This window comes from Elgaria multicarinata, chromosome 4 (genome assembly GCF_023053635.1).
Source record: "Elgaria multicarinata webbii isolate HBS135686 ecotype San Diego chromosome 4, rElgMul1.1.pri, whole genome shotgun sequence".
NCBI lineage: Eukaryota > Metazoa > Chordata > Lepidosauria > Squamata > Anguidae > Elgaria > Elgaria multicarinata.
In genome coordinates, this window is record NC_086174.1 from 28,797,157 (window position 1) to 28,824,961 (window position 27,805).

The 27,805-nt window shown below is 41.0% G+C and overlaps 1 protein-coding gene and 1 long non-coding RNA gene across 3 annotated transcripts in view; both read right to left on the minus strand.

Annotated features, from left to right (window-relative positions):
• The window catches only part of LOC134397394 (uncharacterized), a 1,014,583-nt gene that overhangs the window by 105,656 nt on the left and 881,122 nt on the right, over nt 1-27,805 (minus strand). The gene's annotated exons all lie outside the window — the stretch shown is intronic.
• EML4 (EMAP like 4) overlaps nt 1-27,805 on the minus strand; it is a 203,073-nt gene that overhangs the window by 105,656 nt on the left and 69,612 nt on the right. Inside the window, exon 1 of one of the 2 annotated variants that reach the window (XM_063123996.1) lies at nt 14,919-15,238. The exons of the other annotated variant lie outside the window; for it this stretch is intronic. Within the exon in view, the coding sequence (XP_062980066.1) occupies nt 14,919-14,985 (67 nt within the window). The 5' untranslated portion in view covers nt 14,986-15,238. Of the gene's footprint in view, nt 1-14,918; nt 15,239-27,805 lie in introns of those variants that run through there. 2 annotated transcript variants of the gene reach the window in all.

A 27,805-nucleotide genomic window follows, 5' to 3' on the forward strand; every position in this document is an offset into this window, starting at 1 on the left:
GTGGTGGAAGGGGAGTGAGGAATCTGCCCTCAATGTCCTGCTCTCCTCCATTTCTGACCCCTAACCACAAAGGTCATTCAATGCTCAGCTGAACAATCGGAAACCCTGCCCAATCGGGCCCAAAGCAGACGTTACTTGAAAAACATAGCTGGCAGTTATGTCTATTCATTCTGATTCTAGAGTAGATGCAAATGGACTAATCCAGATAAGGACTCTAGCATGGGGGTAGGGGACTTAAAGCGTCCCTTGTCCTGCTATGGCTCCAGTTTGGAGTGGGTCCCCTAAACACTAAATAAGTAGTGATCCATACATCAAATAGATCACTATTTTGTAATAGGTATTCCAGGTGTGTGTGTGTGTGGTGTGTGTGTGTGTGTGAGAGAGAGAGAGAGATCTGGACCACAGCACGGGGAGAAGACCAAAGCCCCCTTATGCTCCATATTAGGGTCTCAGTCCAAATCAGATGCCCTGTGCCTGCTCTAGAGTAAACATGAAAAAAGAAAGAAAAGACTTAGCTGACAGCCAATGTCTGTTTTGGCCCTCAGGGTTCCTTGTGGCAGGGAAGAATCTAACTGCTGTCAGCTGAACATGCTTAAAATTTACTTTCAGACCTCTGTGCTAAATACAGCGGAGGGACACTGGGGTCAGGACTTGTGTATGCAGCTCCAGTGTCCTCTTCAGGCATTTGCAGTGCTCACTGAGCACAAGAAGAAGTGTCAGTGACAGGGGCCTCATCTACACCCTGAGGCCTTCTGAGACAGGTTGGGGGGAGTAACTTGCGCTTTCCTGCTTCCAGGATCCTTCCCCAGCATCCAAATGGCAGTACAACATCCCAGAAGTAAGGCGCCATTTACCCAGAGGACCTTCTCTTCTGCTACTCCCAGACTGTGGAATGGCCTGCCGGAGGAGATTCATCAACTTACCAGTCTTTTAACGTTTAAGAAAGCTATAAAGACTGATCTCTTCTGGCAGGCCTACCCAGTGGAATTCTAGGATGCTTTTAGGATGCTTTTAGGATGTTTTTAGTAAGTTCTTTTAGGAAGTTTTAACAATGTATACTATGTTTTTAATCAATATTTTATGTATTTTATACTTATTGTTGTTCCTTGCACAGGATGGAGAGGCAGGTAAGAATTATTATTATTATTATTATTATTATTATTATTATTATTATTATTATTATTATTCATGGAACAGAGATGGGAGAGCAATTGCACTCCACCACAAAGTAAGATTAAAAACAGCAACCCACCCTTTCAGCTGCTCCCCACCCCCACCCCCGATGGGCATGGACTGCCCCACGCAGCTCCATGCCTGTTTTCAGAGCCCCACTACTTGCGGGGAAGGGACAAACAGTAATCATGCACCCCACCGGCTGCATTCCTTGGGGGTGTTCTGGGACTGTGGGAAAACCTGGGAAATCCGCGAGCCCAGTTATCTCGAGAAAAGCCTCTGGTTGTCCCTGCTTGAACTCAGGCCCCTGTGCGTCATTTGGACACACAGTGATGACCTAGAGACAACCTCAGAGAAGACAAGTGCTTCCTATTTTATTTATTTATTTCACTTAGGTCCTCATTTAGATTCAAAAATCATCAGCTGAAGCCAAAACAAGAGTACAACAAAGACAGCTAAATCCCAACAGGACAATCCTTTAGAAACTTAACAGTTCAGGACCTAAATCCCAAGCAGAAAATCCTGCAGAAACGTAAGAGTTCTTGCAGCCCTGTTCTAGCACGAGGCCTGAGTGGCTGCAGAAAACCTCAACCACATACTTAAATTAAACGCAAGTTTGGAAAGCATAGTTCTATATTGACAAGGGCCACTAGGTAGGGGGAAAGTCTGTTTATAAACAAATAAGGTAGGTTTAGCTTCAGTTCGGGCTCTGTGTAGGCTCAGCCTGAGTACTGTAAGCTAGAAAAGAGGATGACTTTTGCATAGTGCTCAGCAAATTAAGTCTATGACTGCAAAACAGGGCAGCCCGCCTACTAACAGGGACTGGCCAGCGAGACCACATCATGCCAGTCCTTCTACAACTTCATTGGCTGCCAGTCCAGGTCCAGGCCCGATTCAAAGTGCTGGTACTAACATTCAAAGCCCTAAAAGGTTATTTGAAGGAATGCCTCCTCCCATATGTGCCTGCCTGGACCTTAAGATTATCCACAGGGGCCCTTTTCCGCAAGCCCCTGCCAAAGGAAGTAAGGCAGGTGGCTCCTAGGAGGAGGGCTTTCTCTGCTATGGCACCCCAGCTGTGGAACAAGCTCCCCAGAGAGGTTTGCTTGGCGCCTACAGCGTACTCCTTTCGTCACCAGCTGAAGACTTTTTATTTTCTCAGTATTTTAACACCTAATTTAACTTAAATTTAAACATTGCTGTTTTAATTCCATATTTTAACCTATATCAATTTTTGTTGTGTGGTTTTATCCTGGTTGTGCTTTTTATATTGTATTTTGTATTTTGGTTTTTAGATTGTTGGTTGTTTTTCTGCTCTTCACGATTTTAATTTTTGTGAACTGCCCAGAGAGTTTCAGCTATTGGGCAGTATAAAAATGTAATAATAAATAAAATAAATAAATAAAACTAGATTTGCATGCATATCTAAGCAATTGTGACCTACACTAGAAATGGGGAGGATGAGTAGAACCCATCCCTCAATGGATTCCTGCATTGAGCAGGGGGTTGGACTTGATGGCCTTGTAGGCCCCTTCCAACTCTGCTATTCTATGATTCTATGACTTTGTCACAAGCAGGACTCAATATGGATGTTCTCAACGTGCCAGTGTGATCGACCTCACTCATCATTGGTACAGTTAAGGATGTTGGTTCAACTCTGGCTCTGGTACATGACAAAATTTCTCAAATATATTAATTTGAATATGAGTTAGTGTGATGCAGCTGCAAAAAAGGTAAATGCAATTTTAGGTTGCATCAATAGAAGTATAGTTTCTAAATCATGGGAAGTAATAGTTCCATTCTACTCGGCACTGGTCAGACCTCACCACAAATACTGTGTCCAGTCCCGAACATCCCAGTTTAAGAAGGATTCCGATAAATTGGAACAAGTTCAGAAAAGAGCAACAAAGATGATCCAGGGATTAGAAAATAAGTCCTATAAGTAATGATGGACGAAACATGGCATGTTTAGCCTTGAGAAGAGGAGACTGAGGGGTGGGGGTGGGGGGTAAGAGAGCACTTTTCAAGTACCTAATGGGTTTTCACAAGAAGAGGGCCACGATCTGTTCTCTCTCATCCAAGACTGTAGGACCCAAAATAATGGGCTCAAGTTACAGGAAGGCAGATTTTGGTTGAACATCAGGAAAAACGTCCCAGCGGTAAGACAATGGAACCAGCTGCCAGGAAGGTGCTGGGGTCTCTGCCCCTAGAGGTATTTAAGCAGAAACTGGGCAGCCACCTGTCAGGGAAGCTTTACATTGGATTCCTACATCGAGCAGGGGGTTGAACTCGATGGCTTTATAGGCCCCTTCCAACTTACCATTCACACAGCCCAAGTTCCCTGTGACAGATACACTATCGTAAACAACAGTGAATTCCAAGTACAGCAAGAAAGAGTTTGATTCCAAACAGTATGGAAACGCCTTTCACAAGCTCATTCAATATTCCTTGCTTCTTCCAACAACAATCTTGGATACTCTTTTTGTGTGTGTGTGGCGTGACCTCTGGTACATTTCTGCCCAGAAGGAAAGTTGTGTAATTTAAACCCATCATTTCCTGATCAATTCAGGGACATTATTTTGAAGACAAAACAGAAAAGGAAAAAAAAATGAAGTAATTATGCAGGATAATCTAAGACAGAGCCAGACTGACTCTTCATTCATGGACTCTGTTTATTTTATTCTGTCACCGGCGTTGGTTTACAAGTATTAGTTATCCCAACTCATTGAAATGTGCAAGGCTGGTGCTTCAAACCAGTTTACTTTAAACTTAAAATGTAGCTCTTCTTCCCCAGCACAAGGTCACATTGATCTGCGTGAAGCACATTTGTGTCTTAGAGTTTTCAAATAGGATCTTTATATCTTGTGACAGGTACAAAAGAAAAATGATGTTTCCTTAGTAAAAAGTGCAGCTGTAGTAGCTTCTCAAAGAGAAGGCCGACCAGGTGGGCAGGGAAATGGTTGCAGCAATTACCTCCAACGTAAATTGCTGGTTGCAATTTTGCTCTGTCACACACCTGGGTTAGAATCAACCTGAACTACAACATAACAGGTGTAGAGAACTGTGTGGGCAGCTTGCCACGAAGTTTAAGTTCCTATCCATGCCACTAGAATAAGGCATGAACTGGCCTCAAGTCACATTACAAACTACAACCCAGACATGCTGGGTTGACATTTGGTATTAAAAAGGATGGGGCTACCATTTTTAAAAAAACAAGGGCAAACCTCAAATTCCAAGAGGATCAAACCATAAAATTTCACAAACATTGGCCTTAGCTAGACCAGGCTTTATCATGGGGCAAACCCCAGGATCATCCCTGTGCGTCCACATGATGCACAGGGGATCATGGGATCAGGGAGGGATCACCCCTCCCTTGGACCGGGATAGAGCCCACCCCTTTGAGCCCACTTTTCCCGCGGTCTCGGGCTGAGCCCGAGACTGCAAAATGTGTGGCCCTTTGCCATGGTTTGACCCCGCACCGGGAGCCACGCACGGGGCGCAGCGCTTGCCCATCGGGGTTAGGGTTGGGGGAGCGGGGAAACTAAATTTAAAAATATACTTACCTTCAGCGCACAAGCGTTTGTGCGCTCTGTCTCCTTTAAAAAATAAAAAATGGAGGGTGCGACGCCTCTCTTCCTGAGGTCATTGTGGCTCATGTGTAAACGGAGGAGGGATCTTGCGTTAAACACAACGTGACATCTTCCCTCCTCCGTCCTGGATTATAAAGTAGCTCTAGCTAAGGCCATTGACTCGGAGGAAATCTTTGGTGATTTCAATGGAACGGTTTTCAAGTATGCATCGAGAAGATATCTGCAGAATGTGTAACTAAAGCAAAACTAAGGTATCTCACATGTATCCACCTCATACCCCACATGTGGTGTCTTAGGGCTCATCTACACCAAGCAGGATATTCCACTATGAAAGCAGTATGAAAGTGGTATATAAAAAGCAGCAGCCACACTACTGCTTTATAGTGATACTGAAGTGCAGTGACAACTGTTGGGGCCCGTGACATGTCTACACCAAGCAGGATATAACACTTTAAAGTGGTATGAAAGTGGTATATGGTATGAGTCAGGGGCTCCAACAGTTGTCAGTGCACTTCCATACCACTATAAAGCAGTAATGTGGCTCCTGCCTTTTATATACCGCTTTCATACCACTTTCATAGTGGAATATCTGCTTGGTGTAGATGAGCCCTTAGAGTCATTCAAAATTCCTCTTGGGTCATAGCTTCCTGCAACGTGTACCCATATAGAAATATTCATTACTTCTGCGACGAGCCCAAAGACATGAGGCATTAACTCTGAAATTCTTTCTGGGAAGCCTTTCTGAAAGTCATTTCAGCAAAAGTCATGACTTAGGAAGTATAATATGGCTTTGTGCTCCCTAAGCAATCACCTAGAGTGAGGTGTAAGCAGAACACTGATGACATCCAACTCTATTACTTATTTCGATAAGATCTAGCAGTTGGTTTCTTGAATGAGTGCCTGAATGTCATTATGGGCCAGATGAGAGCCAATACATGGAAATTGTATCCTGGCAAGACACATCGCTCATAGTATGCAGGTCCAGAAGCATTAGGTTGGAGATGGAAGCTTCAATGAATGCAACATGCAGTTGCTTGTCTATTGACTGGAGTGTGAAAAAGAAATCACTTCTCTCCAGTCCTCATTTGCACTGGCTGCCTATTTGCTTCCAGTAAAACACATTATGATTTGGAAAGGTTTTAACCCAATTCGGAGGAATGCGCTAGTGGGACTTCCCCTGTCCTGCCCCTCCGGCACTGTGTTTTCACTTTGTGGTTCTATTTTTTAATGGCAGTTTTAGAAGATTCAATGTCACCTTGAGACCAGAAAACCAAAGAGGTTACATTACACCAAGGTGGGGTGAAATATTTCAAGTGTCAGTACTTAAAATCCTTTTCAAGTTCTTAAAAACAACTCTGCTAAGCAATTAGCTAGTCTCATTCATTGCAAGGATGCTGACCCCATTCAAGTTTCTTCATCCTTTGAGAGGAAGTTATAATAAGGATAAACTTTGTACCGAAACAGTCTTTAATATGGAATGATCTGCATGTCCTCCTAAACTACTTACCAGTTTCTTGACATTTAATGCATGGTCAGCACAAATGGATTTTCAAAGCCTTTATGACAGCTAAAAGTCTTATATTATTATGTTGGAAGGATAAATGTTCACCTCCCATAATGCAATGGACTGAGGACATACCAACACTACCAACATTTGAACGAGTGGCATATAGACACCACTTGCAAGTGGATAAATACATGGATATTTTGTCTGGTTTTCTTGAAACTCTTCCATTTTGTTTGTTTGTTTATTAAGAATGGTGTATCTGATGGGAAAAAATGATGCCATTCCATGTTTGTAATGTTTGTTCTCCCCCCCCAATGATTTATTTACTGTTCTGTTAGAAAAAAGAAGAAAAATTCACAGATAAAATTAACAGTTACTAAATTCTCTAAGGAGAATTCTCCAGAACTCTCAAGCAACGCATATTGATAAAGTAAAACCAGGGATTGCCAACTTCAAACAAAACACATTTTGGTACAGCATCCTATACTTAGGGCTTATTCACGCAAGAATTCTATATACTCAGCAAAGGAGCAGGCAGGCACGGCACATAGGAGGCACTCTACACATGTATATAAATCTACAGAATATTTTCTCTAAAAAAATTAAAATACATGGATCGGTCATATGTACATATTGTGGATGCCTCACAATATTATTTATATTAATGTTTATCAGCAGGTTTGCCTCTGCAAAAATAACCCTCAAAGCGGCGCAGAGCAAAAAAGGAAAGAAAAATAAAATAAAATAGCATGTAAACGGTAGAATATTTGAGCAGTGGACAAAACATGACCAGCAAGACAACCAAACAGGGGCTTTAAAATTTAAGAGCTCAGCAATGTGTGTATATGTGTGAATTAACCAATACCAATATAAAATGAATAAGGAGAGGAGTCAATGAACTTCTCAGGAGAAAGAGTTCCACACGTCACATGCTACAAGTGAGAAGTCCCTGTTTACCAACTGCACTTCTGAGAGAAGAGGGAAATGGATCTCCTGAAGATCTCATTGGGTGGGCACAACTGTGTGGAAGTAAGCATTCCTTTACATACCCCAGTACTGAAGCATGCCACGTCCCTGTAGTGGTATATGTGCCCTCCCTGACATTGTGTGTACAGGTTCCCCCAACGGTTGTGGTAAAGTTGCCTTTGAGATACCTCTCCATTCCCAACCTGTAAGTTTACCTTCCACCTTGTGGATGTAATGACGTTCTATTTAATGAACTGGAAAAGGATTGCATAGGGGAACTAGTATTCAGGCAAGAGTCAAGTCTCTAGAAGTCTAAAGCACGGTGGCCTTAAGAAAGGCTTTAAAATAGTGACGCTTCCGCATCCCACTACACCAACGCTTCCGTAATGAAGGCATGTGAAAAGACAAGCCACTCTTGAACATCCCGCTCCCCAAAGCTATGCTTTGACAGTATTTTTTAAACTTCTCCAAGTCTTTCAGTTCTCTACTCCACATGGTGCAGGATGCATTTTAATACCTCTATGCTTTTTAAACAAACAAACAAACCTCCCATAAGAACCACCACCTGTACAATCATTTTGCTTGGGAAAACCGTATTCAAACCCTTTGAATCCGTTTCTGCGCAGCCAACTAAGGAAGGCCGACACTGAACAAAAACACAGCTGCAACTCGGTGGCCTGAGCTTCAGAAAAGTCCAGGATGTCTGCTCCCATTATTCCATGCAGAGTTCTAATTTAGTCCCACATCATAGACTTGGTATGTTTAGAGAAGTTCTATGTACGGGATCATTTGCACAACTGCGCTATTTATAAATGATGCTTTACACATTACCTTTGTTTTGAAATAGAGGATGTCATACAAGGCTTTGTTTATGAGGACTAACTAATACCAGGTGGACACTAACTGATACCAGGTGGAGAATAATTTCACCGGCCACGTTGACATCAAGCCTAATACAAGCACACTCATTACAATCCTCCTTTCCCAGGCCTTGCTACTGCAACGGATGTCAGAACTTATTTTCACTATTTGTATCCTGGCACACATATTCAAGTTCAAAACACATGCCATGTCCTGTCCTGTCATCATCATCATCATTATTATCATTATTATTATTATTATGGAAAATGTGCCTAATCTTACATCTATCCACTATGGTCACTTGTTGCAGTGACCATGCGTTTTATATCAACCTTGTAAAAAATCCCCACCCCACCCAAGTCACTAGCAGAGCAGAGACTGAGAAATAAATTTCTATGCTGGGTGTGGTGAAGGGGGCTTCCTCTGTCTAACAGCCTGGTTGGTTTCGATGTTGAGTGCTCTGCTCCGAATAGAGTGTGTTATCTGCCAGTTTGCTCACCCGTCCACATGGAATTCCACACACTCACCTGCATGTAATTCCTTGTTGACTAACGCTCAAAGGTTCTTGAATACATGGGTAAAATCATGGGATATCAAAAACCTGCAGCTCAGCCATCCCACACTCTTGTCTTGATTCTATGGGATATTTTGTGAAGTTGGAAAGTATTTTGCAACTGATAAACAAGAGGTAGGTTTCACAATTGTCCTCCTGTAACTGATCTCTGTTTATCCTGAAGTGTTTGGGTGGCTGTAGCTATCCTCAACATTTCCATGAGCTTTTTGCTTTCTTCAGATCCATGCCTAAGAAACCTTTGAATCTGTGCTGCTTCCTCCCACCCATTTTGCCTTCAGTTCTCTGGTGATTAGTTGCAGCAGCAGCTCTGCAAAACAATTAGCATCTCCAAATGTTGTCTTTTAGAGAGGGCAGCCCTCTATTTGAAGGCCTGCCAGAGGTCTGTCCTCTGTTTTGAAGGCATCCTCTATCTGAAGTTCAGTCCAAGTCCAGTTTAAAAATAGAGAACCATCAGAAGGAAGCGCTGGGACATGAAGTCGCCCATAAACAGCATCTGGACAGCAGACTGAGCAAGGCAGACAGGTCACCTGGCCAAAGTCTTCCCCACTACTGTGAGAAGTACTGTATTTCTATTTAAATTACACTAATAATGTATAAATGTGCATCAAAACATATAGATTACCATCTGCAAATTTTAACCAATCTGTGGCCATAGCTAGATGGGGTGAAATCCTGGGGGTGATCCCAGGATCAGGGAGGGATGATTCCTCCCTTGCCCCAGGATCTCGCCCTCCCCTTTAGCCCTGGTTTTGGCCGGGCACTGCGTGTTGACCCGGCTCCTTGCAATTCCTTGCAAGGAGCTGGGAGCCACGTATGGGTGCTGCGGCCATCGGGGGTAGGGTGGGGGGGAGTGGGGAAAATAATTTAAATTTTAAAAAATACTTATCTTTTGCGCATGAGCGTTGGTGTGCTGCTGGCCCTTTAATAAAAAAATGGTGGGCGCAACGCTTCTCCTTCTGAGGTCGTCGTGCGTTGCATGTAAACAGAGGAGGGATCTCGTGATAAACACATTGTGAGATCTTCCCTCCTCCGTCGCATGCTAACAAGTAGGTCTAGGCCTGTGTCTTCTTTGGATATTGCAGCTGATCTGCACCTGCAGTGTGGTGGAAATACTGCACCAACCAATTCTTTTGCATGTGTGAATCATCGGTAAGCAAATATTTGCATAAAGCAACCTTCCCCAAACTGATGCCCTCCAGATATGTTGGCCTACAACTCCCTCATTCTCAGGCAGCATGGCCATTCCTGCCTGGGGATTAAGGGAACTGCAGTCCTACAAATCTGGAGATCACCAGGTTGGGGGAAGGCTGGCATAAGGCATTTTATGAAGGAATCGGGTGTTCCTATTCAGTTTCTTGATGATGCAAGAAGCAATGTTGGCGAAATAATGTAGGCAAAGTAATGTTAATGCAAAAAATCATGCACAGCCATGATCTTGTTTCTGGCTTAGCGCTACGGTGCCAAACTGGGAACACGGGAAGTTTTCATACAATGTTGTGTCCCTAATTATATATTGGGAATCCAGGCTAGGCACCTACTGGCCATGGTGAGGCTCACTAAGAACCAATTGACTACAGAATGACTCTTTCCTAAAATGAATGCTGCTTTAGTTCTCAATACGTAAAAAGTCGGGAGCAGGAAAGTTATTGGCCACGTTCCTTTTAGTTATTGGGATACATTATTATGGTCATTAGACAGGGGTAGCATAAACAGCACATAATGGATGATGGACGTCACCAATGCAATTATGACTAGTCCTTTAAAATGTTAGCTAATGTTGCCTAGTTGATGTTGCAAAAAAACTGTGGGCATCTGTAAAGTTTACCCAGAGGTTACCTGTTATATAACAAGTAGTGTGAGAGGGGAACTGTTATTCCTATGAAAGTAATTTCTTTATATTTAGCTTAATGTGAGTATGATGTTCTTTCATGAAATTACTTCCTTCTGCTCCATTTGTAGTCAAATACCTTATATAGTGACCTTGGAAACCACACTAAGAAAGAAAAAGCCACACACCAAAAGAAGAAGCTCAACGTGCTACTTATTGTGTTCTTTGGTTCATACTTCTCAGCCAAACAATCACCTGTCTCTTATAGACAGGGCTTTCCTCACCATTTCGCACAGTGCTGACATAATCTAGGTTATTCTGGGCACAGCTGGAAAAGGCAAGACATGATCTGCGGTATCAGTTACCTGAAAAGGGAGATGCAAATCAGAAGCGAGCAACATTCTGAGAGAAAGTTCAGTGTAAAATCTGGGTCTTGACCCACGCAAGCTTGGAGAAAAGGTATTATAATAACTTATCTCTGCCGTACACCACACAATGCAAACCGCAATGTACAAAAACATCTGTTATGGTAGTGCATCTCCTAGTCTATAATGAACAAACCTGAAATATTTGCAAATTGTTCGAAGATACCTCTCAAGACAAAGTACTAAAGGAAGGTTGGGTTGTTTGGCCCTGAAAACTTACTTCTTTACCTTCCCTTGATAATGTTTTATCAGACTGGGTTATATCTACATTGACAGTGTAGGTTCTATCTTATTTATGCTGATGTTTGATATTTTCAGGAACTTTTGCTGCTTTTATTATCCCGTCGAGATAATGCATGTTGGGAGCAGCCTGAAAGGTGGCCTATAAATATTTTAAATAATAAAATTATATATGTACGTGTGGGGGGGGGGGGAACACACACACACACACACAGCAAAATTATTTTAAATTCTTTTTAGGACATCTTTAAATTTAAAGGCAAAAATGCCGTCTTCAGAGGACCTGTCCCTGCCATGTGAGGTGGGGAGCATGTTGATGCCCCAATTGTGGAAAGCTATCCCCATGGCAGCTTGTTTGCCTCCTGTATGATGACTTTTCACCACCAAACGAAGACTTGTTTATTTCCTCAGGCCTTTTCGCTCTCAGTTTAATCTGCGCTGCTCTACACTGATATTATTTGCCATTTATTGATTCCATTATTTTGGAATGTATTATTCTCTGATTTTTGTGGCACTGCTTGTAAGTTCCCCTGAAAATATTTTTACTGAAGGGTAGCACGTAAATCAGTAAAGAAAGAAAGAAAGAAAGAAAGAGCAGATCCTAATGAAGGCAACATTGTTATTGGGGGAGGGGGGAATAAGTCACTTGCTCAAACAATCAGGAAAAACTGTTAGGAAGTTTCAGGATTATTATGCATCATTGCCCCCTGTGATCTCAAGTTACCATAGGCTCTATTATTTATTTATTTATTTATTTTATTTTATTACATTTATATACCGCCCCACAGCCAAAGCTATCAATGGGCCTGTTCAGACAACACACTAAGCTGTGGCTAGGCCGCTAACCCTTTTGCAGCAAATGGTTAGTGAGTGTGTTTAAACCATCGCTATGTAGCCACAATGGTTAGGAATGGTTTGCACGACATGCTAAATCATGGTTCACATGACGCGCCAAGCCATACTGTTTAGCTCAAAGTGCTTAACTACTGTGGCTTTGTGTATCATCTGAACAGGGTTATAGACATCTCCAACCACCTTAAGCGGCAAAAAACCAAGTGGCCCTGGGGTAAAGATCTCTTGGATTCATATGGTACCTGGTGCAAATATCACTGTTCTCAAATAGGGACATATAAAGGCAGATTCACATTGCTTAGAGGAAGATGTGGATGGTTTTGACAGTACCTTGCATTTCATTCATTTCATTTCATCTTTTATATTCTATACTGCCCCATAACCAAAGCACTCTGGACAGTTCATAAAAACTGCACATAGTCATTGTCATCATTGGAAGATGGTTCAGTAGAAGCATTTGTCCAGAGTAAGGCTATAAAGGTAGATTGTATTAAATTAGTTTCCTACTGTCACCGGGTTCATCTGAAGTTTTCCAGATTGTAATGAAAATTAAAGGGTGTATTGCAATGCTCTTTGATCTTGAATTACTGATGCAATTCAGCCAGATGAATTTATTTCACCCAATATTGATCCACAAATGACCTTTCGGTGTCCTGATGCTAGTGGGTTAAGTGAAAAAATGTGTGATAGGAAATGGGCCATATTTCTTTCCTGCTAACAGTGGCTGTAGCACAAAACATACTTACTGAACCTAAACAAAACAAAATGTAATTTTTCCTGAGCCACAGCAAAACTTGAAGCTTATATGAATGTTTGTTCAACCCGATCCTGAAGAGAGTCTTAAAATAAGTGCAGCTGACTGGGTTAAAGTTAAGTGTTGTTGCTTTTTAAGTGTTCTGATTAAAAATGGACAGTGATATATACTCACTGAATCACTAACATGTACAATTAAAGCTTGGGAGCAATTTTACACATTCCCTGTGAGTATTTGTGCTTGTATAGGGTTTTTGTACTTTGTCCGCTTAAAAGGACAAACCATGTGCTCTGTTTAAGGGTACAACTCACTTTAAACGATTATTTTTTTAAAAAAAACCATTACAAATTTACTATTAAGTGTCCTTTTATTTTCATCTAAAGCATCCTTCATCATATCTATCGCTGGGCTAAATTAAAACTCGTGTTATGAAATGAAATTGAACCAGTTATCAAACCTTTACTGAGGTGAACGGGAATGCTATAGTAAGGAGGGATATAAATATAAATAAAAAGTAAAATACACTTCAGTTACAATGGAATCTGAACTGGAAATAATTTCCATGTCTACTCGTAAGTGCAGCTACTTACAACAAGGACCAGGCAGCACCACGTGGCATGTGCTAACTGAGCTCCACATCAGAATTAAATCAAGCCTCCCCCCAAACCTACTCAACTGTATTTGCCTTGCGTGGTTCCTTTTTAAAAAAAGAAAAAGAAAAAAAAGATCAGATCTTTAAAATTTGTAATCAATGCCTGAAAAGGCAACCCAGAGCCATTAGTATCAATGGGTTTTGGATTGCACCCAAAGATGGCACTCAGCAGAAATAAATAGGTGTCTCTCTCCCAGCCTCCCTTGCTGCCAGGTATTCACATACTCCAAAAGAATAAATTTTATTCTGCAGGACAGGACTTTATTCCGAAATCAACACTTGTCCTAAAGCACTAGATTCCCATCCCCAGTTTTCCAATTATCCCTCCACCCCTGGGTTCCAACATCGGGGTTTTGCACTAGATGAAAGTATTGAACACAACTTAGGGAATTCATAATAAAGCATCTTTTTTTCCTAGCAATAAAAGTAAGTGTGGAAAGACAGCTCTCTTCAGTCTATGAAGCAGTTTCTATTTTAACATTTTGTATCTTTCTGCAGAAGTCATTTTCCCTTCATCTTAGTGCTCTAAAGTTCTCCCCCCACTCACCCCCTGTATACACATGTATGCATTCATTCCAAAACTGACCTCGGCAAATCAGGAAGATGAATAAATGCTCACCTCTTATCTTTGGGTGCGTTTGTAAAATAGGATTGTAGTTGGAACTCTCCCACATTTTATATTAGCTCTGTAATCTTAGCCAAATACGGCTTTTAAAAACAAAACAAAAAACAACTACCATGAAAACTCTATGATGGAGCAAGATTTCTTTAGCTAGCTTTCTCATATATATATATACACACACACATATATACATACACAGATCAAGCCACTGATAATGATGTATGCAAACATAGCCGTGCTGTGATACTTCAGTAATTGTCGATTAACAATGAAAAGAAAGCCAGAAATAAACTGGTCTGGAAAATATCACATGCTGTGCAGGAATACAAACCATGCTGTAAATGCGCGAGACTGTAGCATACATAACGACTTATTGTGCATAGATGTTTTACGGTACTACCCCTGTAAAATCCAAAACTTTCCCCTAGAGGGTCAACCTTTTACGAAAAGTTAGACTAACTGAAGCTTCCTTCACAGAAATACCGAAATTAAGCATCATGTTAAAGCTCACTGAAATGTTTAGGTTTTTCATTCTAAACTTGCAAGAGTCTAATTTTCCTCAATGGGAGGGGATTTGTTACGCTGCAAGAGTAGCCATACTGAATGAGATTGTGTTTGGGCTCAGCTTCACAATGTGCGTGATAGGCAACAATAGGTAAAAATAGATTTCCTTTAAGGTCCCACAAATCTGTGAAAAGAGCAAACTGGAAGGCTACAATGAGGAAATTATTTTGCTCCTAACTTGGTATGCATTTGTGGAGGGTGCTGTAGTAGAATTCAAAGACTAGCTTTAAACAACAGGGGCGGAGAGGTTAGTAAAGAATTAGAGAGGTTGTACTGGCGTTACCAACTAAAAAGAGAGGGAGCTATACTTTACCGGTGCAGAAGTTCATAAGTGCTGAGGAATTGCACACCGAAGCAAGACAAGGCAAGGCGTCTTCCATTCTTGCCACCTCCGTTACGAGAGCTGCAGACCAGTTCTGTCTACATTTCTTGCTGCCTTCCCAGAGTTTTACAGCAATCCCCAGTACTCCAAATCAGACAACATACTTTGAATTCTGAGGAAATCCTGCCAGTCCAGATGGCCCACCACAAAAGCACTTATGCACAGCACAAATAGTCTCCCTTAACAATACGCTTCCCTCCTTCTGAGCCCTGGAACTCTACAGAGAAGAGGAGCTTCTGCCTGTGCGTGAATGTGTGTATATGTGTGTGTGTGAGAGAGAGAGAGAGGGAAGGAGGCAGAAGGGGGTGGGATACATGGGGGGGAGGAAATTTGAGATTGCTGTAGGGAGTGGCTAAAATCCTAGACGTCATAAATACACTAATGGCACTTACTAGCACAGACACTGCACAGTAATCCGTCATACAGTACAAACTAGGAATTAAAGCACTTACCAAGTGCTAGAAGTTTGCTTTCTGTATTAAAAAGAAAGAAAGAAAGAAAAAAGAAGAGAAGAGAAGATGACACTTAAGGCATCTATGGGATTTTTATTAAACTGGCACGCCAAATCAACTGGGGCACTAAAGTTTAAACATAATCCAGACCATCTTTTGTTTAAAACAAAAGAAACTGAGATTGAACTTAGAGCCTGGAATGCTGAGCTCTCTCTTCTCTGGATCAGACTACATTGCAGTCATAGTCTCCTCAGCGCAAACTTTATACAAAGCGAGGAGGGAAAGTAGCAGCAAATTGCCATTTCTGTGACATTGATAAGGAGATGGTTGTTTAAGGGAAAATAGGTCAGAGAGCCATAATTTGATTTATATGATGTATGGTATTCTATATATATATTATATATATATATATATATATATCTCACAGGGAGGGGGTAGATTAAAAACAAAATGAAGGCAGCCGTGCATTCTCTGAAATGCACCTAAAAAAATGTTGTCAATGAAGGAGTAAACCACAAAGAAAAAGATGAATATATGTAACCTAATTGGACTTACTCTCATATAGAAAACAATACACAAAACTATGACACACTGGTGGCATGAAAGCAAATTAAGGTCGTGATTTTATATCTAGTGTGGATGAGCATTGGATGTAAGAAACCTAAGTTCTAGTCCCCACTTAGCCATAATGGGTAAACTTTGACAAGTCACACTTTCACCCTAACCTACCTCCCACGGTTGTTGTGAGGATAATATGGGACTGTCCCATGTACAGTGTCTTGGGCATCATGGAAAAAGGACAAGATACAAATAAGACTGAGTGAGAAGATGATAGATTTCCTATTGCAGCGTTTTGAAGTTATATTCTTGATCATTAGAAAGGCACAGTATCTTCACTTGGGGAGGGGGGAAATACAGCTTTCTCAATATTATCATTTCATTAAGTGTGTGAGAACTCATATTACAACTGCACTACAGTCCATTGAATATGATCATGCTTTTGTCTGACTTGCAAAATTGAGCAGAGCCAGAGGAAAGTTAATGAATGCAACATGTGTTCACTCCTTTTGGTAGCCGTGCCTAAAGCCAACTGGCAGAACCATCACAGCAAGATAAATGTCAAAACAAAGCAATCTTACTGTGTGGAGAGCTCCCTGCCCCCAACATCTCTTTAATATGTTAAGAGTAATTTACATTTCTCCAAGCACACAGACTTAAAAATGCAAGGGTTTTCAAACAAAGGGAAAGGAACCCTACAGAGGAAAAGACAATGGGAGCAAATCTGAGCTGACATGACACGCTTACATTTAATTTTTTATAAACATTTTTACATTTATAATTATTTATGAATGATAGCATACTTTGATACTGTAATGCAATAATACTGCAGGACTGTTCTAAGTTTTCACATGTAACTACACATTTTAGAAGCCTTCGGTTGTGATCGCACTCCAGTGTGGCCCATTTATGTCCTTCCTACAGAGCTTACTGGGAGTCATTGAATTCTAGGGAGACAACAATTGGCCACGATGGGAACAGAGTTCAAGTGAGGACAACATTTAGAGCTACTTTCAAGAATACCTGCATGATGCCTCCTGTAAAATTACTCCTAAAAATTCAGGGAGGGGGAAGAAATTCGTTTGGTTTGAATTTTGTATGCGAAATTCCCTCATTTCACATTTTTGAGCCACTATGCAAACCAAAAATAAGTTCTCCTTTGAAATTTGCACCTCTCCGAATTTCGCAATGGAGCTCTCCAACCAAATGTGTACAACAATTTGTATATTAAGAAAAGAGAGCACGGTATTAGGAAAATTGCTTGCAAATGCATGTATTAGAAAAAAAAATGTCCACAAAAATGCTTATGAATTTTAATGTGAACTCAAAGAAGAAGAAGAAAGCTCAAAGTTCAGGATGAACCAAATGTAAAACTGAAAAAGGGGAAACAGAGAAATCAAAACTGGTGGATTCATCCAGCCCTACTCAAAACCAACATTTTCCCATGAAGCCATTAACAGAACTCCTTCATTCCCAACACCCAATTGTAACAAAGCTTAAGTTTGTTGTTGTTTATTCGTTCAGTCGCTTCCGACTCTTCGTGACTTCATGGACCAGCCCACGCCAGAGCTTTCTGTCGGCCGTTGCCACCCCTAGCTCCCCCAAGGTCAATTCTGTCACCTCCAGAATATCATCCATCCATCTTGCCCTTGGTCAGCCCCTCTTCCTTTTGCCTTACATCTAGCTAAAATAACACACTTTCTCCATCTATTGTGACAGTAAACAGTTTCTAAAATAAAAATGTGTTTGGGATTAGCCTGTTGGACTCAAAATGAAGAATCATCCCTAAGAGATGTTTCGATCCCATAAATGAGGATAAGGTAGAAACAGGACATGTGCATAAAGAAGCACAAGATAGCCACTCAAAGACACCAAAGGGGCCACAGGAGAAATGTTAAGTGGCAGTAATCTGGTTCCATTCTATTTCAAGTAGAGCCCATCCTTTCCCCCCTTTCTTTATCCCCCGAGTAATAGGTCTGTTCTAAGGGACCATTTCTCTCTTCCTAAGACTGATGTCTGAGATCTGTCTACTTCCCAGAGATGCTCATTCTCCATGTGAGCTGAGGAGCTGTCAGAGTGAGACACCATTATCACATCTCTGAACATCTCCTCTACCCATCTCTCTGCATCCTCCATCTATTTCTTGAAATCCACTCTCCACAATGAGGAATAACAAAAGGAGGAGAGAAAGCCTCAGTATTAACCTCCCACCCCAAACAGTGTGGTGTGTGGGGGGACTAATCCTCCCCTCCTGGAGCATGGTGGTCTCAGTCCAAATCGGGGCCTTGCATGCTTACACTAGGGTAAAACAAAAGACAAGTCTCAGCTACACACTACAGGATTAACGTAACATGAAACTCAACTGTATGTTACTGTAGTCAGCTACTGTGGCCTCAAGGGAACAAATGGACTCCTCCTTCTAAGCCCGGAGCTCAGTGCACAGAGCAACACGCATGAGTTCTGCCCGGCAGATAGTCGTATATGTGAGACATAGTAAAATACACTGGAAAGGCCCCCAACCCGGCTGTCTTTCTACTTTCACAGCTGTTTACCTGTGGAAAGTTTCTGGATTGCGTGCTGGGGTTGATTTGGGTTATTAAATTGTGAGGTAAATGTTCATTGAAAATAGTGTTACGAACTGAATCCTAGCTGTAATGAAGTACTAAATTGGAATGGGGTGGATACTGTACACACTGATGTTGAGAGGAACTCTTTTAGCTAATAGATAGGACATATTTACCTTTAGTAGCAAAACCACTTACAGTTATGGGGAGCTGCTTTCAAACTATGGCTGGAGGCATAACTATGAGCACAGGAAGCTGCTTATACATCTAGTCCAGTATTGTCTCCATGCTAAATGGCAGTGGCTCTTCAGGATTTCAGTATCAAAAGTAATGTTCTTTCACAAATATAGCAACAAATTAGCAGCTGCTTCACCTGTATACTATTAGCAATAGATAAAAACCACTGAGCTGCCCATACAGTAAGAGAAGTTCACTGGCCATATTCCACAGTATGTATCAATTGTCAGCTATGGAAGCAGAAAATAACTTTTCACAGAAAGTTAATAGCACCAAGAAAACTTAACCACAGGCAGAGGTGTTAGCTCCTCATTACTGCTAGTTTGGGTCATGCATCTGACTAGCAGGAAATTAAGGAAATACTTCTCAAGAAAAATAAAATAATCAAATGCATATTTGGGCAACGTGCAAGCCATCACCACCACCACCACACTATTAGATACTGTCTAAAAAACCGTTTTAAAACTCCAAGCTGTAAAACAGAGGCTGCTCAGCTCTGAGGAAATTTCTCAAAGGACCTTCCATAAAGTGAAACTTAGAGCCTGCAGGCCAACGTAACGCCCCTACAGTGAACGCTTTGGGATTTATGAGAACTACGTACAAGACCGACCGGAACTAGGTTTGAGACAGGTCCACCAAAAGACCAGAGAAAGGGATACTGGAAACATTTATTTATTAATTTATTAATTTATTAAATAAATAAATAAATAAATACTGGAAACACATTCAGGGCAATTCAGTTTCTTGGCAATGGCACCTACTTTACTATCTTTTACGTGCCAGGTTAAAACATTTCGGACATTTGAAGAATTCATATTTTAAACACACTGCATTGTTAGAAATTCTCTGCTCTGCTACTTCATTTGATTTTATTTGTATTGGGTTATTGTTTACTGTGCCTGTTTTTATGTTTTAAGCTGAAGGGAGGCATACAAATACAATAAATATAGTAAATTTAATCGATTTGTGATTAAAGCCCGAAGCAGATGCATTTCTGGATTGAAAATCATGGGCTGGTGTTCAGGCCTGGGTCACAGAGAGCTGTCTGAGGTGAGCCAGGAAGCAGACGTTATGGGACAAGCCAGCAGTCAGGATCAAAGGGCAGACTGAGGAGCTAGCCAGAGGTCAGGACCAAAGAGAAAACAAGGATACAAAAACATGCCAGAGCTCAGGAAGACTACATTGCTCATGCAAGACTCAGCTAGAACAGGAAGCCCTCCTATACTCCTTCCTGTTATGGTGGGTGGGACTTTTGCACAGTGGTAGAGCACATGTTTCGCATGCAGAAGGTTCCAGGTTCAATCTCCAGCATCCCCTGGTAGGGTAGGGAAGGAATCCTGCCTGAAAATCTGGAGAACAGAGGCCAAGTCAACAATACGGGACTAGATGGACCAATGGTCTGACTCAGTATAAGGCAGCTTCCTGTGTTCCCATGTCCAGAAGAAGTCAATGGGCAGCCTGGGTGGCCACAGTCAGCCCATGGCCTGAAGTACTTAGTGAAGTACTGCCACCAAAAGTTCAGTGGTTCACCACAAGGGGCAGCCATGTAAAGTAGCTCCTTAATCTGTTCTACATCGGGATGTTAATTAAACTTTAAACTCAAGAGTTGACCCTTGTGAAAAGGTTTTTCAGAACAGATACTTTGTGGAGAAGTTTTTACTCATACTCTCTGTTTAACGAAGTCTCGTGGTTGTCTGTAGATATGGCTAGAGCTTAAACTTCATTACATCATCATATTCCAATCCTATTTAAACTGGATTGGAAACTGTCTTCTCAGAATATTCTGGGAATTATTCTGGGATTTGAAGGCAGTTTGAAAGTGCTCATGGTATGAACGATAAGGATGAGTTCCCATTTTAATAGGAATCAACCTAATTTGCCCTTCCTGAACTACTATGCAGACAGGATTGCAATTATCCTTCCATTTCCACACTTCTCTGAATTTTGTGATGCAACATACAAAAATGCAGACATCAGGGAAAGTTGCATACGAACACGCACAGATTTTTGTTCACATTTTTGATGTATGCATTTATGGACTCATTTCTCCCAATGTATGCATTACAAATGCATACTGAAATGCACACATTAGGAGAAATGCATATAAATGTTTGTGAATTTTTATGTGGAGTTTTTACCCCAAAATATGTCCACACCATGGGAAGCAATGTCTCTCTCAACGTACTTTCAGCTCTCAAGAAGTATTGTCTGTCTCCACTCGGGCATCCATTATACCTTTTCAGAATCTTGACTTTATCAAACTATCAGTAGCTGCCATAAAATTATAAATATGTATATGTAACACTTTCAATTGCCCATAAATAACACATACTTCTTGTATCAGAAAAGGTGATAAAGTAGCTCAGGACAAAAATCTACAGAAAATACCACTCTATGTTCAGTTAGGGAGGCAGCACTAGCAAATAAGAGAGCAATAGCAAAATGGGTTGAAATCTTAGAAAATTTAGTAAAACAGGACCATGGCAAACATTATATCTGTGCTTGGGAATAACAAGTCTTCTCCCAATGGAACATAGTACAGCATGAACAAGTATAAACAAAGAAAACACTGAATAAAATGGGAGCAGGGCCCTCTTACTAAATCTGTATATGAATTTTGAAAGTTTACTAACACATCAAGTTTGTTTATTTATTTATTTATTTATTTATTCATTACATTTCTATACCGCCCAATAGCCGAAGCTCTCTGGGCGGTTCACAAAGTTACCAAAGCATTCATGTGAATACTGATGATCTGTTTGTGTACAGCTTAGGGTTTCAGCATTTACATATCTGTCCATTCTTTCCTATTCTTTTATCATAAGAAGGAAGCTTTATTATAGTTCCACCACATTCAAAACATGAGCCAAGAGAGCCACTATGAATAAAAGAATAAGATCAATTCCTCCCTATACACACTACCTATTTCCTATTGGAGAATATTCAGTCTAATTCCCAAATCTGTTAATTAAATGCTTGGCTCACTTATATGAGATTCCACTGATATGTTAGAATTTCCTGCCAATCTCTCTTAAGTGTCAAAACAACCTATTAGCATTACCATAGGTGCCCAAAGGAGCTTTAATTATTATTATTATTTAATTATTTTTGCCAGGATGAAGCTTTGGCAGATATACCAAACATCGAGACATAAAAAAACCCTGAAGAGCACTTCATCAGATCAGGTAAAAGCCATATGAAAAAGTATTCACAAAACCCCAACACTAGTCTACATACAGTTTTCAAGGGCAAATTTAAACATTCCTTCCAAAGACACAATAGTGAAGAGCTCTCTCAAAGTTCCATTTCAAACTTACAGAACTTACGCTGGCATTCAAAAAAGGCGCACACAGAAGTGTGATTTCACACAACCAGCTGCGCATTTATCATAAAAGATTCAGTACATAGTCAGTTGATGACAGCTTTGATACCCTGACATTAAAAATAACAATAAATCAAACGTTATTTACACTTTTTAATCTAAATTCGAGCCTGCGTGTGAAAACTTGAAGGCAAAGGCAAAAGCATCTGAATCAGCACATACTAAGAAAATAAGTTTAACATTAAATCCATTTCTCCATTTCCTTGCCGTAACTTGCTTGCAAGAATAAGAAGGACCTTTATGAAAATAATAGTATATTTAAAAATTTGGTTGTAATGCTTCAGGCAGAATGTAAGTTACATTTAACTTGAGTTACATGTGAGGTGGTGGTGGGTTTTGGTGGGGAGGAGGGTGCCTCTTATCTCTGTAAACAGGATGATTTAGACTTATCTAAAGGAAATAGCTAACAGAGCTATTTTGTTTAAATATCCTGCAATAAATCTTCCTGTTGGGAAAAAAAAAAGATACAGACTGATGTACACATAGGAAGGTGGGAGAGAAGAGGAGAAATAGATATGTGAGGGGGGGAAATGCTACTCTAAGGTTTGTTTGTTTTTAAAAGACCTACTCTCTCTCTCACACACACACACATATACATGGAAACAAGTTTGTACAATCACAGAGCACATGCAATGTGTCAACAAACACATTTGTCTTGAATAGAAGGAGGCATCAATCTTGTAATGAATGCTGGGGGAAAACTGCAAGCAGAGTTTCAGGAATAATGGGTTGGATTGCATCCAGACTTGCGTGAGCATTTGCTGATTGTGCAATGCTGTTTTCTTCCATTCCTTCCTTCCTACTCCAGAAATGTGAACCCTCCAAAACGCACATGGCACACAAGATGCCTCTGCCCTATTTCCAGTTATTCCCTCTATCGCTGCAGCCACCTATGCCACAGCCATCCCCAAGACCAACAATCACAAGCTGCTCAGAGGGTGGCTTTGAATGAGGCACAATGGCTGTCCTTATGCTTCGCACCTATTTAGTTTGCTTATCACATTGAAGGAACCCCACACTACACTCCTTGCGCAGATGTGCCTGCCATCATCTTTCCACAACGATTCATTAAATGTTAAAGACGCACAAGGCCTCTTCAAAAGAGTTTGCTTCGATCCTTATGCCAGCAAGACCGCAGTCTCAATGTCAAGTGTTTCATGAAGCCAAGAATAGCTGTGTGACCAGCAGGACACTACAGCGTTTCCTTCTGTCATTGGCTCTGCCTGAAAGCATCTCCACAGAGTAGCTAAGCTTGTTGCCTATAAGGCATAACTGCACCTAGGAAATGATTTTGGTGCAGGGAGGGAGTAGTTTCTAATTTAATATTCCCAGAGCTTTCAATGCCTGGGACATGGTAATTCTTCGGATTAAAATTGGAGGCAGTATGTCTATATACACCATTTGACGAGGAACATGGGTGGGAAGCTGCTGTTGCGCCACGTCCTGCTTGTGGGTTCCTGGTTGACAGCTGGTTGGCCACTGCGGGGACAGAACGCTGAACTAGATGGATCCTTGGTCTTATGCTCTTGTGAAGTTTTATTCAGGGCTCATCTACACCAAGCAGGATATTCCACTATGGCCATAGCTAGACCTAAGGTTTATCTCAGGATCATCCCGGGTTCGTCCCTGCCTGAGCACTGGATGCCTTGTGTGGCACTTAGATGAACAGGTTTGACCCCAGGACAATCCTGGGATAAACCTTAGGTCTACTACGGCCTATGAAAGCAGGATGGAAGTGGTATATAATGGCAGGAGTCACACTACTGCTTTATAGTTGTGTGGAAGTGCACTGCAGGATCTACACTACTGCTTTATAGTGGTACTGAAGTGCACTGACAACTATTGGGGCCCATGACACATCTACACCAAGCAGGATGTAACACTATGAAAGTGGTATGAAAGTGATATATGGTAAGTGTCAGGGCCTCCAACAGTTGTCAGTGCACTTCAATACCACTATAAAGCAGTAGTGTGGCTCCTACCTTTTATATACCACTTTCATACCACTTTCATAGTGGAATATCTGCTTGGTGTAGATGAGCCCCCAGTTTCACACAATCAGTGGTAACACAGCATCCCTGAATTGTGAGATACTTCAGTTAATTGTGTCTCCCAGCTTCTATTTTCCACTTTGCTCAGTCACTTTACGACTCAAGGATGAGACAATGGTGATGCTTATGGGATTCCTTGGCGTCCATCAACCACAATGCAGGATATATAATGGAATCTTGGCCTGTTATAGCTCCCTACCCACATATTTGGCAAACAGATGGGGAAATGAATGCTACATAGGAACTCCCATGGGGCATAAAGTAGGAGAGTCAGCCAATATGGTAGCTTAATTTTCCAGGCCCACTTTATTTATTTATTTATTTATTTATTGCATTTTTATACCGCCCAATAGCCAAAGCTCCCTGGGCGGTTCTCTCACAGAACATTGTTTTAGAAGGCACTGTGTAGTGTGTGACTATTTAAAAGCAAACTGCAATATTTCAGAAATAATCCAACAAGTCAACTGCTTATTATAGCTTGAATAATAACATAATGACTTAAAAAGACTTGAACTATATTTGATAGAGACAAGATGTCACTAGAAAAATCACCCAATGCTACACATCTGTATAAATGTGGTGGATGGCACAAAATGAGTTGCTTTACCAAAATTGCGAGTTCAACTGTCAAGACAAGCAGCACAGGGAGAGATAAATATAAAGGTATATAAAACAGCCATCTGGAGGTTGCTACCTGGCTGATATCAACCTGCATTTACAGAATGACGTATTTCCACTCAGATTCTGAAGGAGAAGGCATGAAGGGACATTTAAATCGCTGTGTTGATATGAAACTAACACAACTGAGTTGTCTGAGCTGAAAGATGTGACAATCCTGTTCTATTTCCCCAAATCATTGCTTGGACTAAGGTAGAAAGCAGATTTGCATGGACCTCTGATTTCTGCCCTTTGAGCAGCTCTATATGAAATAGCAAACATGTGAGTCGTTGGAAGTGTAGAACGAAAAGGAAGCTCACTTAGGCCCCATCCACTAATCAGGGGATTAGGGCTGCTGGAATATGCTTGTGCATGAAAGAGAAATTGTCAGGGTTGACCCTACCATTAGGCAGAGTGAGGTGGTCACTTCAGGCGACAGATGCTGGGAGGTGGCAGCAAAGTGTTAGAAGGCTGCATTGCTCACAGCTCTCTCCTCCCTGTGCCCCCTCAGCTAGCCTACTGCCCTCATATGTGGTCAGTGATGCCATCCTATTACCAATGTTAAAGAAAGATTCAGCTACCAGTCCTGTCGGATTTTGTATAGGAATAGGAGGGGGAGCCATTTTGTTCTTTGCCTCAGGCAGGGAAATGTCTTAGGCCGGCTCTGGGGATTGCCATCTATTCATTTGATAGAAAGGTGGGATAGAAGTCTTTCAAGTAAATAAATAAGATGTGTGATCTACACATGTGCAAACCAGACTGTGGCATTTCTAGACCCTGAAGCATCACTCCTAACCGTTTCTTCAGTGAGCATGGTTGGCACCACACAGCCTAACTGAGGTAGAACACGCACCTCAACCAAGCATTCGAGAAAGAGACAATTCTTACAATAAAAAGTACTTCTTCGACAGGGAAGGTGGGAGACAGCTTTGTCCTTGCTAAAAACGTCAGAGGAATGATAAAGCTAAAACTTTAGAGCTCCAATAACATCCAATGAATGACGTGCAAGCCCCTGTCAGAGGGATTAGGAAAGAACACTTGTAAGACAATATCCTGGTTTACATGAGAGGCACCAACTACTTTAGACAGAAACTCCAAACACAACTTTGTCCTTAGGTTTTTTTTAAAAAGGATGCATTGCATTGAGGAACACTGAGTTTACTAACCTTATATACCAAAGTAATTGTCCTCACAAATACCAATTTTTAGGATACAGGTTCAACTGGGCACATAGCCAACAGCGCAAATGGCTTCTTCTTTTTTTAATTAAACACAGAAAGGCGTACAGAAGGTTCACTAAGATATTAGAACACGATCAGGGTGGGAATTGTGGTTCAACCCTTTTAAAAAATTCTTTGTAAGTAAGTGTGTGTGTGTGTGTGTGTGTGTGTGTGTGTGTGTGTGAATGCAAGCAAATAGTGGAAGGCAAAAGAGAGAAGACCTCAGGGCAAGCTTTAATAGGGCAATGAGTTACATTTAGAGATGTAAAATTTCTAGACATTTTGAAGTCACGGGGAAAAGAAACCATTTTTTTCATAGAAAAATTGAAACTCCATGGGAAAACCTAGTTTTTCTCCAAGGGAGGGATATAGTAGCAATATATGAACACCTTGTTTTTAACCATTCTAAAACAAAAATATTTTATAATCCAAAATGTTTGTATGGGGGGGTGGGGAATATAAATGTCTTTGAAGAAAAACAGAAGTGAACTCCCCCCCCCCCGAAAGTTTCTATTTTTTTCCTGGGCTTCTCTCTAGCGACACTGTTGCTTCTTGACCACAAAAAAAAAAGGGCAACGGTGAGCTGCATGTCATAAGAAAAAGGACCAGACGGATTCTGTGATGTATAATGAGATCATTTCTTCCATCTATATGGACAGTGCTTTCTAGACAGACAGGATCTCCCAGTCTTCATTGCAGAGGAACACCCTCCATACACACAGCTGTCACCACAATATCAAACCCACCCCCCTCAAAACTGGGTCTGAGTGTATCCAAGGCATTCTGAATCTGCCTTTTCAAGAAAATATACTATAGTTGGGATAATTTTGTATCCCAAGAGAACCTGCAAGTGCTTGCTGAGAGTGCTTTGCTCATCTCTCCCCTTCCCTTCCCTTCCCCAGCTGAAATACAGCCTGGAAGAGCTCCAGCCAGTGCTTCAGAAAATATCCTGCTAAAGCTAGGGGGTGGAGCTCCACTTCTGATGTCACTAGTGGGGCTTACAGGTAGGTCAGGGGACAATGAGCCCCCTGGGGGAACAGTGTTGTAAACCACCCGAATTGTTGTAAACCACTCAGGGAACTTCAGCTATCGGGCAGTATAGAAACAAAATTATTATTATTATTATTATTATTATTATTATTATTATTATTATTATTATTTATACTATAAGCCCAATCCTTTATTGATGATGATGATAATAATAATGATAATAATGATAATAATAATAATAATAATAATAATAATAATAATAATAATATAAGCCCAACCCTTGACTTAAACAAATGGGCTTGAAACAAATAGTTGAACTCCAGCATGGCGACGTCCAGATCAAAAGTATTCAGAACCTGACAAATTTCTGTACTGGTCTGTGTGTCAAACACTTTTTAGTTAAGGAAGATCTCAAAATTCTAAAAGAAGAAATGCTATGAAGCTGCTAGAGATGGAAAACAGTAGAGGAGTGGAGATTGTAATGCCAAGTTTTAAGAAATGTGCTTTCTTATGAAGATTAACCTTATTTCTCACAAAAGGATAGCAGATTGGGAACACGGAGTGGAGTATGTGTAATTTAGAAGTTCTACTCCCATTGAAATTATTTAGCGTTCAAGAGCTTAATCACCAAAGCACATTGTAATTACTAAATGCCATAATTTAACTAGTGCTCTGAAGAACATATCCTTTTCCTGAGGAATTTTAAA